General features: G+C 45.1%; 1 protein-coding gene across 3 annotated transcripts in view; it reads left to right on the forward strand.

Annotated features, from left to right (window-relative positions):
• Window positions 1-15666, forward strand: part of Med13l (mediator complex subunit 13L) — a 236278-nt gene that overhangs the window by 198775 nt on the left and 21837 nt on the right. For 2 of the 3 annotated variants that reach the window (XM_057763673.1, XM_057763675.1), the window contains exons 14-17: window positions 2273-2372; window positions 7519-7739; window positions 8051-8256; window positions 11479-12416. In XM_057763673.1, coding sequence (XP_057619656.1) covers window positions 2273-2372; window positions 7519-7739; window positions 8051-8256; window positions 11479-12416 — 1465 coding nt within the window. The remainder of the gene's footprint in view (window positions 1-2272; window positions 2373-7518; window positions 7740-8050; window positions 8257-11478; window positions 12417-15666) is intronic. The other variant, XM_057763674.1, reaches the window with a different exon arrangement.

Genomic DNA, 15666 nt, shown 5'->3' on the forward strand with positions numbered 1-15666 from the left:
TTACTGGTGCTTTTGTTTGTTTTACATTATTATTCTTATAATTGTAAATATTAAAATCTTTCACATTTTAATAAATCATTCTGAATGTTAAGGGACCATAGAAATGTGTATATTTCTTTAGATGAGGTTTTTACATAATGCACATAACATTTCTCCATCTGATAACTGAGCAGCTGGTGTGGTTGTGGAAGCTGCACACACGTGTGCTGTGTGCTGTTCAGAGTTAGGGGTGGTGGTGGCAAGTAGTGTAGACACATGATTACAGTGATGGGCAAGAGTTAGTATTCTTTGGGAATCGCCTGAGCTAAGGTCAGAAAGCACATGTGCTCGCCCTCCTCATCTTTGTGTGCTTGGGCATACACCAGCACCTGTTATTCTTGGGAAGCTAGAGCTGAATAAAACACACTCTCTTTTCACAGAATTTTTTTTATTATTTATTTATGTAGTCTCCCTCTCCATCCATTTTACATAAACTTTGAAAATAATTTGATAACCAGTTCTTTTGTGACAGGTAACTGAAGCAATTATGAAATTTACATGCTTGATTAAATTGCTAGCTTTATAGTAGAAACACAAACTTTAGGTAAAACAGCCTGTAAATATATGTACTGCTATGAGTTAAGCTACAGACCAGGATCTAAGGATGCTGAACATTGAAGTGCAGAGGAGGCAGGGCAGTTTAAATTACGGCTCCAGGTTAAGTAGGGATCAGATTTCTAACTTTAAACTCAAACATAGCTAATTAACAGATCTTATACACTGTTGAGTTACATGAGCCTACATGAGGATGAGAACATAATGGCCTTGAAGAATGGATTTGACTTGAGAGGTGGGAAGACTGGGGTCGTTGAGCTACTGTGGAATGAGCTTCATTGGACAGCAGAGAGAAGCAGCTAAGCACTGAGGCCTGCTAGTCAGTTCCTTGCCAGCCCTCAGATAGGGATGGACTCCAGAGAATCTCTCAGCCTTCCCTCCTGGACTCTGTTGAGTGTGGAACTGGTGGAAGCATTGCATTTTTTAAATCAGTCTGAAGATAGGAAAACAAAAGTCCTGTTTGTTATTTTGTTACATTGGAACTGGAGTCTTAATTCAAATAGTTGCTATCTGAAAGAAAAGGACAGGGCAGTATACCAAACCATAGGAAAAATGATACATTTCCTTGCTGTTGATCTGGGCCTTGGAGAGTTCCCCTTTGGATCTGACTGTCAGAAAGACGAACACAAGCTAGGCTGGGGTAGAGAGGCATGAGGACCATGGCAGTAATGACTATTGCTGGTGGTGATGAGAGTAAAGCATTGAAGGAAAATGAATCAAGTCAGCCAAGGAGAAGGAGCAGGAAGGACAGATCAGAGAACCGCGGGTGCTGTGAAGGGGCTCATCCTGCTAATGGGCGCAGTTGTAGTGTGAGAGCTCTCTGCTCTGCACGTTAGACTCTGCTCCCATACCAGTTCTAGTTCCCTGTTGGGCTTAATGAGGAAACGGTTCTTTGGGGAAGATATTGTAAGCAATTTTAAACACAAAGGAGACTGAACATTTTCAATCATATTTTTATTTCTTTGAAAGAAGAGTTTCCTTTTTGATTTTAACTCTAGCGTTTGTTTGATGTAACTAGTTTACCTAGTGAGTAGAGGTGGACAGCTGCTGGCTGGAGTGTGTTTGGATATTACTCTACATTCAGTTGTGTATTAAGTAAGTGTAAATAAAAGACATTCTGTATGTAAGATCTTTTTTTTAACTTTATTTTATTGGGTGTACTTTATTTTGTGACCAGCCCATTTGAGTTCTTAAAGGTGCTATTTCCTAGTAAGGAAGTCACCTTGTTCTCAATAACTGAACAGTTGTCTGTGCAATTAGAGATTCTTGGATGGAGCTGCCTTTGTGATAATGGCAGATCAAAAAACAATAGCTTTGGGGAGCACGGGACCAGTATTTTAGCTGCCTTCTCCCACAGAAGGAATGCCAGCCCCATAGCTAGTCACTGTTGGATACTGCTAGCCAGCTACTATATTGGCAAAGGTGCACTGGTACCCACCTTAAGCTGCATCGCTGAGGGCCTGTACAGTCTGCTCACCAGGTTCCAGCAAACAGACTCACTTGCTCTCTCTTTCTGAGAAGCTTAAGTGTGTCCCTGGCTTTGCTGCCTGCAGGTATTCTAGGAGCTGTGTGAGGATGTACTGCTTTATTCTAGGAGCTGTGTGAGGTTGTACTGCTTTATTCTGAAGGGTCAGTAGGTGAACACTCAAGCCTGCTAACAGTTCAACTCTGTTCTCAGGCTGTGTCCCCTGCGCTGCGCTCATCCAAGATGCCTACTGTTGGGACTGAGGAGCGGCCCCCTGGGAAGGACGGAAGAGCTGCTGGCCCTTACCCACCAAGTAGGTGCAGGTGCCTGAGATGACATGATTGTCACTGAGAATTAAAACATCAGAAGAAGTTAGAGCCTCTGAGAAGGCAAGAAGCTGATCAGAGACAGAAACCATCCTCATTGGAAGTCACGCTGTTTCGTTTTCAAGCTAAGAAGGAGCCACAGTTTATAGGGCAGGGAGACCTGTTGGGCTGCTTGTCTAGTAGATCACAAACTGCATGCTTAATTTCAGAGCTTGGCACTATGAGAATTTACAGAAAACATTTCAGCTTTCAAAAATGTAATTGACTTGTGGATAATGAGTTTGTCAGGATTTGTTGTGCTGTTTTCTATTTCCGTCTTGGCAGTTGACGGTAGGGCCATGCACACAAGGGCAGAGTGGTGTAGTCTCTGCCTTAAAGAAGTATGGGCCTGCACAAAGGAGAAGGACTAGTGCAGACACATCCATTGCAAATCATCTTGTAATTTCTGCTCATCCGCTTCAGCTGCTAATGAGAACAAATTGAGGGGAAAACCACTATGTCACAGGGCGAATCAAAAAGTTTTATGAACCTATAAATGTAGTGCTGGTTTACTCAAATGTAGAAGTGGGATGTGTGTAGAGATTGGATTTTGACAGTTTAAGTAGATCCATAGCTTTTTTTAAATAGCAAAGCTTTCTCCAGCATGACATGGACAGAAATGAATAATGATAGCTAGCCCTTGCTGTAGATTTTTTTTAATTAAACATTTTTCTTTCTTTCTTTCTTCTTTTTTTTTTTTTTTTACTCTGAACTATAGAGTTTTACCAATGTGGAATTTCATATGAATGACACATGTATATATAGGTAGGTCAGGTGAGGAGTTTGCATTGCTAAACCAGTTATTCTTTGCTATGTCTTTGCATGAAGGAGGAGACATTGCAGTGTCTGAAGATGTAGCCCAGGCTATCCACTCACTGCCACCCTCCTATAGTGTCATGGTTAGACTATGTGCTAGTGTTTTACTTTTATTTAAAAGGTGATTATTCTAGAAATAGATTCAGAATCTGATGCTAAAGTACAGGTTGTAAAAATGTGTTAAAATGCAGCACAGAAGTAAAGAGCCAGAAAGATCCAGGACAAGACATATGTGAATCTGTCCTGGTAGAGGAACAGACATAGCACGGACACAGTACCTGGACACACAGTGTTTCCCCCTCAACAGTGGCAGTGCAAGCAGTGTGGTGTGTTTTGTCTCTGTTCAGCTTTCCTGACTGCTGGGAAGCTGTGAAATACAATGTCCCCAGGGGCACTGCCCAGCAGAGTACAAAGAAGGTGAAGCTGGGCCACATTTGTGTATCTACTTAGGACACCCCATGGAAGTATTTTGTTAATGAATTTCTACTGAGTTTAACGTATCAGTTGTCATTTTAAATGTAACCAAGTATGAAAAGTCATTGAACACTTGCTTGGGGACTCTCTGGAATGTTACACATACAGCTTGTCTCAGTTCTGTTCTTCTTTCTGGGTGCCCAGTGCATACAGGTGGAAGAAGACCCATTGTTACTAATTTGTGTGTGTAACAATGAAGGGTCAATACACTGGACAGACCAGTTATCTATGCATTTCTTTAAAATCATCTTTTTGAAGAATGAGTCTTCAAAAGAATGAGAAGGCAAAAAATGATTTAGACCATTCAGTTCAATCCTTTTGTTTTTGTTTTTTTTTGGTTTTGTTTTTTTTTTTTTTTTTTGGTTTTTTCGAGACAGGGTTTCTCTGTGGTTTTGGAGCCTGTCCTGGAACTAGCTCTTGTAGACCAGGCTGGTCTCGAACTCACAGAGATCCGCCTGCCTCTGCCTCCCAAGTGCTGGGATTAAAGGCGTGCACCACCACCGCCCGGCTCAGTTCAATTCTTGAGGAGTGCTTATTGTAGATTGGCTTCTGCCTCTTGCTCTGAGGCAGAGGGATCCTGAGAAAGAAGCCAGTGGTTTGGGGTGAAGTGGAGAGTGCAGGACAGCTGGGAGGAAGGGCAGGGTATGGCCCCCTCCAGTCCTTCATGTAGTTGCCCATTCTTTTTTCTAGGAACAGCATTGTGCCAGCTAATTGTCTGTATGGAGGCCTGGCTTTTGTTTCTCTGACTTTCTACTCTCCCCTGGGCCTGCTCTTAGAACTTGTGTCTTGTGTGTTGTCATTGTCGTGAAGCCCTAGTGGGGAGGTGTACACCAGCGTACTGACCTCACTCGTGTGTGTTGAGCTACACGTGGTGAAGTACCCACTTGGCACTGTGTTCTCTCATTAGTGGGCAGTGTGGGTGGGGATTGAGGGTAGTCTCCCTTAGGAGTTCTGATGGTAAGAATGGTGGAGAGTGCCCAAAGGCAGATGAAATTGTATCTTCCCTTTGTGAAAATGAGCAAGGTGCTGGAGGCTTTGAAAGCATAGGGCTGTGGCTTTATTAGATAGCGTTAGTAAGACAGGTGGCTTCAGCAGAAATAAACTTACCAGGTTTCCTACAGGAAATTTAAAACAAAACTGTTTATATATCTTAACTTTTAATAAGATTTTGTTTTTATTACTTTTAGTTGTTTATGTGTGTTCCCACTTTAGTGCAAGTGCACTTGGAGGCCAGAGATACTAGAGCCCCTGGAGCTGAAATTACAGTTATATTCCCTTGTGGGTGCTGGGAACCGAACCTGGGTCTCGTAGGGGGGCGCTCGTTTGTTCCTGGATGCTTAGCCCCAAAATAATCACACAGAAACTATATTATTTAAGTCACTGCTTAGCCCATTAACTCTAGCTTCTTACTTGCTAACTCTTACATCTTACTTTAATTACCTTTCTCCATTAATTTGTGCATCACCACGAGGTCGTGGCCTACCAGCAAAGTTTCAGCATGTCTGTCTACAGCACTAGTTCCGTGGTTTCTCCCTGACTCCGCCTCCTTTGTCCCAGCATTCAGTTTAGTCTATGTTCCCCTGTAGCTCTGCTGTAGGCCGAAAGCAGATCCTTTATTCATTAACCAATAAAAGAAACACATAGACAGAAGGACCTCCTACCTACACCACCTGGGGCCTCTGCAAGAGCAGCCACTAAGCCATCTCTCCAGCTTCTGTAATTCTGACTGTTTGTTTGTTTTTGTTTTTTTGGTTTTTCGAGACAGGGTTTCTCTGTGGCTTTGGAGCCTATCCTGGAACTAGCTCTGTAGACCAGGCTGGTCTCGAACTCACAGAGATCCGCCTGCCTCTGCCTCCCGAGTGTGTTTGTTTGTTTAGAGGGTCTCAACTATGTAGCCCTGGCTGCTTGGGAATTTGCTGTGTAGATCAGATTGGCCTTAAACTCAGAGATTTGCCAGCCCCTGCCTCCTGAGGCCTCAGCAGTGCTGGGATTAAAGGCTTTGCCATCATTAAGTTTTAAAGTTAGTATACAGAGTAATGAATTCCATTTTGGAAATACACGCATGTTGTTCTACTTTTCCCTGTTCAACTTTCCCTCACAGCCCTTCCCATCCATCCTGCCCTCCTCACTAGACCCTCTGTCTCCTCAAATGGAGACTCCGTCTCCAAACCTATTTTTGGGGGTCGGGTAAAATCATTTACCATAGTCAGAAGCTTTATGTTTTGACTCTTAAAAGAGAAGGATGCTTTAATCTTGGAGCTCTTGTCTTTGGCTTGGGAAAAAATTAGAGGTATTGGGTACATTTATTGAGTTAACCTTAACCCTACAGCAATCTTCCCCTTTGTTCAAATAAAATGTATTGATTTGATTGGAGGCCTTTCTCCTGCTTTAGGTTAATAACTTGTATATAAGGTTTCCAATAGTTGGCCTCGCAGGCCTCCCTAGTTGTAAACATTTTTAAGTTCCTTATAAGTGGGGATTGCTAAGCTAAGAAGGTACCTTGGCCATCAACTTTGGGGAGTTTCTTTTTTCTTCACTGTAGCAGGTACCATATCAAATCCTATGTAAATTCTATGATAGACAGCAAGTAGAGCTAAAAGCTCTGATGCATAGCTCATCTGTGACCCCCGCTCTAGGGCGTCTGGTTTGGGATTTTTTTTTTTGTTTTGTTTTTTTTGCCTCCATGTAGTAAAACTATTGGAAGCTCCCTTGTCCCAATGGAAAGCAAGCAAGCCTGTTAAAACTTACACATCTATAAAAAACATTGTGTGGGGGGGTGTGGTGGAGGGTGGGCAACTCACACATCTAAGGGAGACTTGAGGCTAGTTGGTGGGCGAGGGAGGGAGGATGTGTTTCATCCATAGATGAACTCTGTCTAGGGAGTGTGGATCCAGCTCTGCCAGATGCTGCACCCAGGTCATAGTCAAATTCACTGTTCCATGTTAATTCCTACTTAAGGACTAGGTGCCAAATATTAGCTTAGTTAAATGTTGGGACTTCAAGAACGACAATGGCAGAGGAAATGGGGACATCAAAAGTGATAACAAAATCACAAACTCCCAGTTCTAAAATACAAGACACCACCTAGTGGCCATGATTTGTAAGCACATTTGTATTGTATTAGGCACAGCTTACTTTGGGGAATTGGAACCTTACTTAACCAAGCCCATTAGTGAGCTGTTGTGGACACAATGAAAACTGAAGACAGTGGGAAGTGGGTGCTATGAGTCACTCCTTCCCTGAAGGGGACCGAGTCTAGGGATGTGCAGAGGCTCGGGAAGCACTGACAGTAAACTGCTTTATGACCCCTCAGTACCCTTAAACTGTGTGCCTTGCCCAGTATCTTTCGAGACTGGGTAGTATTATTAACTCTAACTGTAAAGCTGTAATATCAGTCCAGAATGACAGTGCGGAGTCGTTTTCCCAGAAGAGCAGGACTGTGGGACCAGTGACACCAAACCCCCATCCTGGCTCTAAATATTTTTTTTTTATTTTCTGTAATAGTTCATGAACAGTTGAAAACAAAGAGTTTTTCTAATATAGCTGAATTGCTTCCACTTTATGCTTAACTCATCTCCTTTAGGTTTTCCAGAGAATCAGTTATTGAGGAAGACTGTGTCCTCTACCAGTCTTGTTCACTTCTTTGGCATTACACCGTGTCATGCAGCATTGGGAAGTGTGGATGCTGAAGGGTGCCTGTGTCTTGACATTCCGTTAGCCTCGTGTGGGCACCAGCTGTGCCTGCTGCGTGTCTGAGTTTTAAGGAGTCTTGCTGTTATAATGCACTTGTAATTTTGTTTTTAGCAGTTGCAGACTTGCAAAGGATGTTCCCTACCCCTCCATCATTGGAGCAGCATCCTGCGTTTTCTCCTGTGATGAATTATAAAGATGGAGTAAGTTCAGAGACAGTGACCGCATTGGGCATGATGGAGAGTCCTGTGGTCAGTATGGTACCCACACACCTCACAGAGTTCAGGATGGAAGTGGAAGATGGCTTAGGAAGTCCCAAGCCAGAGGAGATAAAGGTAATAACCAGTGTATTAACTTCCCAAATGCTGGGTGGTTTCCAGCTGCCTCCGACACGACTTTGAGAGCAGTGCTCTCCTCGCCACACACAGGTTCCTAAGCACTCTGAAACGGAGCAGATGACCAGCATATCCACTCTGTGGCCATTGCCTCAGGAATGGTGTTGGCATTAGATTGTTATTTTTTATTTATCCCTGTAGAGAACTATTGAATGACAGTAGATACTGTCCCCGATTTTTATGAAGTACTGAACAACTATGGCTGGTTCCAGTTTGTCGTCATTAACACCAAACCCATTTTGTTGTCACAGGACTTCTCATATGTGCACAAAGTGCCACAATTCCAGCCTTTTGTGGGGTCCTCCATGTTTGCTCCACTGAAGACGCTGCCAAGCCATTGCCTGCTGCCTCTGAAGACACCTGATGCCTGTCTGTTCCGGCCCTCATGGGCAGTTCCTCCTAAAATGGAACAGCTGCCCATGCCCGCTGCAGCCGCTTCCATTAGAGATGGTTACAAGTATGTGTGGGGCTCTGCCAGTCACTGTATCCGAATGCTGCCACCTCACCACTAAGTACTTGTTACAGGACCATAGCTTACTCTTCTTGGCCATTCCTGTCATTTGAGCATGTTGTCTTATGTGGAAAAATGTGTGTTTATTTTTAAATGAAATTTCCTGTAGATAGACAAACTAAGATTATTTCAGAGAGCTACATTTAATGCTAAGCTGGTGTTTGCCGTAGAATTGGCACTTAAAGTTATTTATATTTGGTGGTGGTGGAAGGGGCTTTGATTTGTAAGGTAATGATTTCAGTGTGATACTTTAAAATTAGGTAAAGCAGCAACAGATTGAGGTGTGATTTGGGGAAAATAATAAAGGGAGACATTTGTGGTGACGTGGACATCTCATATTGCATAGAGAAAATAGTATTTTTGTCAGCAATGCAGACTCTGCTTTCTCTGAAATAAATAACTTCTTAATCAGAGAAAGCAAAAAGTGTACAAATGCTAGTGTGAATCTGGGCCAGGTGGCCCTGTGGACACATGAACAGGTGAGTGCTGCTTGCTTGCTTGATCTCACTGCAGGGGATATAGAAATGATTGGGCTCCAGCACATGCCTTTCTCGGGGCAGTTGTCAGTCAGTGAGACTGAATTAAATCTGACTTAATATACATTGTCTTCTTTTACAGTGTTAGCAGCTATTCAACGATAAGCCTTAGGAGCCAGATTTGTGGTTTAGGACTTATATCTATAGGTCACAGCTGTAATTCAGTGACTGACTGGATGAGGAACTGGGGTAGAAATGTAATAGAAGGACTCTGGACTTGGACACCAGAGCCACCTTGCCATATGACAGTCCTGGCTTTTGAAAAGTCTGTGTGTGGCTATAAGGAACTCCTGTACCTGAATCTTCTACTCTTTAAAATGGGATTGTTCTTCCCTGACTCTACTCAGAACTTTGGAAAAGCTCCAGCAGCTAATGGCTGTGTACTGCAGAGGGGAACTGTGAAGCTGCCCTGCGAGTGCCTCATCGGGGCTGCTGCCATGCTCCAGTTGGGCTCTAGCTTCTTAATGAAGTCTGGAGCACCAGCAGCAGATGCCCAGGCACGTTTGGGCCCTAGTGGCCGTTTGTGATATCAGGAACCACTCAGCACTTTAAACTTGCCTGCACTCACAGGTTCCCAGGATGAGATCTGATAGTTTCAGTCAGGAGAATTATTGCCACCCATTGCATGTGTCTTGTGCAGCCAAAGATGAGACTGGCAGCGTTGCAGAGCACTGTCATTCAAGGGAGGTGCTTTGTAGCCACACAGTCTAATGGTGTAGCTGTGGTTGGTGAGTTCTTTGTTATGCTTCATTCGGATCTAGACCTGGGGTCGAGGAGTTGCATTACTGAGCAGCACGACTCTACACTGTCTCGTTCCTACTTCACTCTCCAGTGTCTACTACCCTGGGCTCACTTGCTGCACTCAGTACACATGCTGACACTTGCTTCAGGTCTGCTCTATGCCATGGCAGCTCTTCTTCTCTGCTGACTGCCCCGCTTTTCCCATGGGAGAATGAGGCTGCTGAGTAAGAAGTATTTGCTAGGGAACAATTGAATTATTTAGGTTTTCAGTTAGCAGTCATGGTTTCTTTCTGATCCAAACCTGTAGAATCATGAGAGTATGTAGATGTTTGTTTGCTGCACCGTTCAGTTTCCATGCCAGCTCTTGTCTGTGCCCACATATGCCTGTGTGCCAGACTTACATGCTGCCTGATTGAGATACCCAGGCCAGTGGTAAAGGCTCTAAAGGGTTACAGGGAATGACTTGTGTAAGTGAATGGATGTGTAGCTCACTAGGGAGCAGATTGTAAGCACTGGGTCATTGTGTCCAAAAGAGTCATTAGGACTGAAAAACTTGCTGTCCTGATGCCTTGCAAGTGCAGAGTGGGCTTGTCCGTTGTCTCCGGATCCGTGGGAATGTGTTGAGGATGTGTTCTGTAGTGGTCGACCATCCAAATGCTTCAGACATGGCCTTGTTTTCTGCCTGCCTGCTCTCCCCAAACCACTGCTTATGAGATAAAACAGTCCTGTCCATCTCTGGAATGAAAGTGATTGTATGGAATAGGTAACACTGAAAGATGAAAGAGATTGAAAGGGAACCCAGGAAATCTCTCTGTGCCTGGGACCAGAGTCTGTGCATACTTTCCAGTGAGTGCTGAATAACACTAACCTCTGTGCAGAACAGGCAGATGGGCACAACAGCCACACAGTACTGGGAGCATACAAACCTGGCTAGGGCTGCCTTCTCCCAATTAGGAAAACACCTTATTTGAATGTATATTTAGTTATAGCTACTTCAGTATCATTACAGAATGATAGCCTCAGAGAAAAGTGCGCAGGCAAGGTCTTGGTTTCAGAAATGACAAAGATGAAATTACAAGTCCAGGCAAACATCAACTTGCACCATTCCATCCAGTGTAGCCTGCACTCCAGGCACTGTTCATCCTCCAGCACTTCACGTGGCTTTCTCCATGCCCACTCCCACGTTTCCTTATAAGACTGGAAGTTTCTCTAGCACTATGGATTATGTGGAAAGGATTTACCGTGTGTGTGTGTGTGTGTGTGTGTGTTCATGCGTGTTCATGCTCTTGCTTCTGTCGCTCCTCTCCTCTTCCTTCTTTCCCTCCTTTTTCTTATGTTTTCGAAGAGGAAAATGCACTTCCAGATGCTCAGTGCAGGGCTGTGTGTAGTGATATTTTGTTTGTGTTTTAACAAATAAAGCTTGCCTAAAGTTCAAAGTACAGAGCTAAACCACTAGAGGCCAGTCGGTGGTGACTCCCCATGCCTTTAGTCCCAGTACTAGAAACCTGGAGACAGGAATGGATACGGCTGGATGGAGAAAGGAATATAAGGTGGGAGGAGACAGGAGCTCAGATGCAGTCTGAGGTTTGGTGGAGACAGCTGCAGTCTAAGGGTGCAGTGTGAAGCTGTCAGTCAGAAGATGCATGCTGAGGGTAGGATCACCCTTTTGGTCTGAGGATTTGGTCAGGGTAAAAGCTCCAGCTGGCTGCACTGCTTCTCTGATCTCTCAGCCTTTACCCCCTACTATCTGACTCCGTGTTTTTATTAAGAACAGTTAGAATTCATGCTACAGCTGTGGAGTGGGAGGTTGTGCAGCGTCATGAGATAGGCTGTGCAGGGCTTGGCTTCTGTGACCACTGCCCTTTCTCACGCTACTTTGTGTCTGTTGCAGTAATGTGCCTAGTGTTGGGAGCCTTGCAGATCCAGACTATCTGAACACACCACAGATGAATACTCCTGTGACGTTGAACAGCACCGCCCCTGCCAGCAACAGTGGGGCTGGAGTCCTCCCATCTCCAGCTACCCCGCGATTCTCTGTCCCCACACCACGAACGCCCAGGACTCCAAGAACTCCCAGAGGTGGGGGCACTGCTAGTGGCCAAGGGTCTGTGAAATACGACAGCACTGATCAGGGGTCACCAGCCTCCACCCCCTCTACCACAAGGCCCCTTAACTCTGTGGAGCCTGCTACCATGCAGCCAATTCCTGAGGCCCACAGTCTCTATGTCACCCTGATTCTGTCAGATTCCGTGATGAATGTCTTCAAGGACAGAAACTTTGACAGCTGTTGTATCTGCGCCTGCAACATGAACATCAAAGGGGCAGACGTTGGGCTGTACATCCCCGATTCCTCCAAGGAGGACCAGTACCGATGCACCTGTGGGTTTAGTGCGATCATGAACCGTAAACTTGGTTACAATTCAGGGCTCTTCCTTGAAGATGAGTTGGATATTTTTGGGAAGAATTCTGATATTGGCCAAGCTGCAGAGAGGCGCTTAATGATGTGTCAGTCCACCTTTCTTCCTCAGATGGAGGGAGCCCGAAAAGCCCCAGAGCCCCCTGTAAGCCTCCTCCTCCTCCTCCAGAATCAGCACACGCAACCCTTCGCTTCTCTCAGCTTCCTGGATTACATCCCCTCAAACAGTCGCCACACACTCCCCTGTGTGAGCTGGACTTATGACCGGGTGCAGGCCGATAACAACGATTACTGGACAGAGTGCTTCAATGCATTGGAGCAGGGGAGGCAGTATGTGGATAATCCCACAGGTGGGAAAGTGGACGAGGCTCTGGTGAGAAGTGCCACCGTACACTCTTGGCCTCACAGCAATGGTAGGTATGCCAGAATGCAAATTTGTGTCAGAAATTAACGTAGTACAAATAATATTTAAAAGTTCTCTTTAGTATATCACAGAAATGTAAGATTAAGACCTAAGGGACTGGAAGTGAGGGGTATGCTGATTTCCTTTACGTTGAAGGGGTGAGGGTGTCTTCTGCTGAAGCTTTTGGAGAGAAGTAATTGCCTCCTGAAACTTTTCTATTAAATCATTAAATCACAAACAGGCAGCGCATGTCGGCAACTTGTGACTGCTAAATGTGAAAATGGCCAAGCACATAAAACTGATGGCCGGCAGTCCTGCCTCCTGATACTGCTGGGTGACTGCGGGCTAGTCTGCCATGGTGTCTCTTCCTTGAAACGGGCCACACATGTCCTGAGTACTTTCTCCTTCAGGTTTCTCAGTGGGGTACATCTTTTGGGACAGCAACCACATCTGATTTTTATTGTAGTTACTGGGGTACTTCCCCGGCAGGGGCTTGTGCTATTTAAAAGTGCGACTAGACTACTGTTTAGCTTATGGTAGAAGCACTGTGGGCGGAAGGAGAACCGTTCCCAGCTGACAAGCAGTTTTTGGAACTGAGCTTTACAAATGCACCCCTGCTACTCTGTGACGGACACATGGGGCATGACATGGTGACCTAGATAGAGAGGAGGCCATCTGCCTTCATGGACTTTGTAATCTGTTGGAAAAGTGGACCTTGCGTATTAAATAACTACACAGGAAACATGAGCAGAGCCTCTCCCCAACCCTGTGGGGACATCAGGACTCCCCTTGAAGAGGCAACAGCCATTACACTGAGGTTTCACAGTGGCACTGAACTCTGAAACTCGTGTTCCAGAGGGACTGAAAGGAGGTGAGAAGTCAGGGCCACAGTGAGGTGGAGGCTTTATCCAAAGAGCAAGAAAGATAATTGGTCATGGAAGATATTTTTTAAAAGATAACGAAAGTCTGTATTCTGACAGTAATGTCAGATAAGGATAAAAAAAATATGAAGGACAGATCTGGGAAAACCAACAGAAAACAGTAGATTGGGGCTAGAGAGGTATCTTGGTGGTTAGCAGCTTATATTCAGACTTGGGAGGGAAAGGCAGGGAAATCACTGTGAATTTTAGGCCTGTCTGGTAAACATAGCAAGTTCCAGGCTAGCCAGGGCTATATAGTGAGACCCTGCCTCAGAAAAGTGGGGAGAGGGAGAGCCTGTGCTCCCCGAGTAAAGGGCCTGAGTTGAGTTCTTAGCACCCACATAAAGGTACCCACAAATGCCTATAACTTTAGCTCCAGGGAATCTGATGCCTTCATCCACCCCCTCTGGGCACCTACTCTCTTTAGCTGGTACCTACATATAGACACACATGCATGCACATAATAAATCTTTTTTTCAATTAGATTTATATGTATGCACATTTTGCCTGCATGTTTATCTGTGCACCATGTCTATGCCTGGTGCTCACAGAGGTCAGAAGAGGATGCTGGATCCCCTGGAGCTGTAGTTACAGACAACTGTGAGCCACCATGTCATTACTGGGACTTGAGTCCCAGTCCTCTGCAAGAACAAATGCTCTTAAGTTCTGAGCCATTTCTCCAGCCCAACTTTAAAATAGTTTAATAAAAGAAATAGTTACAGAAAAAAAAGAGAAAATAAATAATAACTTGCTTTAGGAAAGAATTAGGCACATTTCAGACCTGTGTGGGGCTAAGCATGGGCAGGTGTTCATGAGGGTTCCTGGGGTTGGGTGCTGGAAGAGGGCCAGCCTGGGGAAAACAGCCATGAGTGCAGCTTTAAGGATTCCTTGTGAGTAGTCTGGGTGGAAGTGTCAAGACTTGGAGCTGAAGTCCAGAAGGCCAGGGTTGGCCTGTGGTGGTGACTGGAGAGGCATGGAGGCGGGAGCCAACCAGCACTCCAAAATGTGACTGGTGATACCACAGTGATGAACTGTGGCCTCTGAGCACACCAGAGCAGAGGGAGGGTGGGGTCGGAGAATTAACGTGCTGCCTTTGGATAACTCTTGGTGTTGTAGGAGTGAGGGACATAGCTGTCTCCTACATACAGACTGACCAGAGGGCAGAGAGCAGTGAGATAGGGACATGTGCGCTGGGAAGTGGAGAGGCAAGGCTTGCTTCCTGGAAATGGAGCCTCAAGAGCTCTCGTTTTTGTAACTACCTGCCTTCAGACTCACTGGCCCTGGACTGTTAGGCCCTCAATTAATATCTACTGAATGAATTTAAGAAGTAAAGATCTAAAGTGCTGGGTGATAAACTTAGGGGTGGGGTGGAATAGGGTGAGGATAAGGTGGCCACAGGCCTTCTGTGTGAGGAATTGCTTTTCTTACCTCAGAGCAAGTCTGGGATGCTAAAATGATTCAAAGTAGCCAGTTTGCTGCAGATGAGTAAGGCAGGAGACAGACTTTCAGAAAATGATGCCTTGGACTAGATCTTTTCAAAACACCAAGCCTGTACATTCAGTGTTTGCTTCTGTGGCCTTGAATCTGGGCTGCTCCTGGTCATTCATTGCCCACTTTTGGTGGAGGCTCAGATGGAGGAAGTGCTTCGCTGTGATTCTTTACTGTGAGTGAAAGAGAAACAAGTGTAAAGTTGAAGGCGATTCGTGCTGCTTCAGTCTCGAACAGATCACCAGCAAGCAGAAGCCCCAAGGCGCTGCTGCTCACAAGGCCCTCACCTCTGCTTTGCCAGATCTTTCGGTTTTTAGGAAACACTGGGCATCCATGTTTATTTATGGAATTTTCTAGATTTATTTATTCCAAAATTAAGAAACCAAACAAAACTCTGTTGGATGACCAGTGCAAAGCTGCAAATACACCTGTAAATGCCCTAAGACTCATGAGAGCCTCTGGTCTCTAATTTAGTTGGTAGCTACATCTTAGATTACTGCCCAGCCAGAGGGTAGCATGAAGCCCCTGCCCTTTGGAGCCACAGTCTCACCTTTCCAAGACTGAGGAAGGTTGTGGGTCCTTCTCTGGCACAGAAGCATCAGTCACACGCACATTGTGGACACACAGCTGTACATTGCTCTGTGGCTCAGGACCCACTGTCCGTGGAAGGGTACTTCTCTCAGGCCGTGAGCATTGCTGTCCTGCCTGTCTGTGTGCAGATGTCCTTTGGGTGCGGTGGCAAAGGTCCTTTCTCTTTACGCATTCGGTGTTTTATAAGGAAATTTTACAAGGTTGTCAGGGTCTTGTCTTTTTGTCCCCACATCCTCAAAACATCAACGTGTGTAAATGAAA

The sequence above is a fragment of the Chionomys nivalis genome, chromosome 3 (genome assembly GCF_950005125.1).
Source record: "Chionomys nivalis chromosome 3, mChiNiv1.1, whole genome shotgun sequence".
Classification (NCBI taxonomy): domain Eukaryota; kingdom Metazoa; phylum Chordata; class Mammalia; order Rodentia; family Cricetidae; genus Chionomys; species Chionomys nivalis.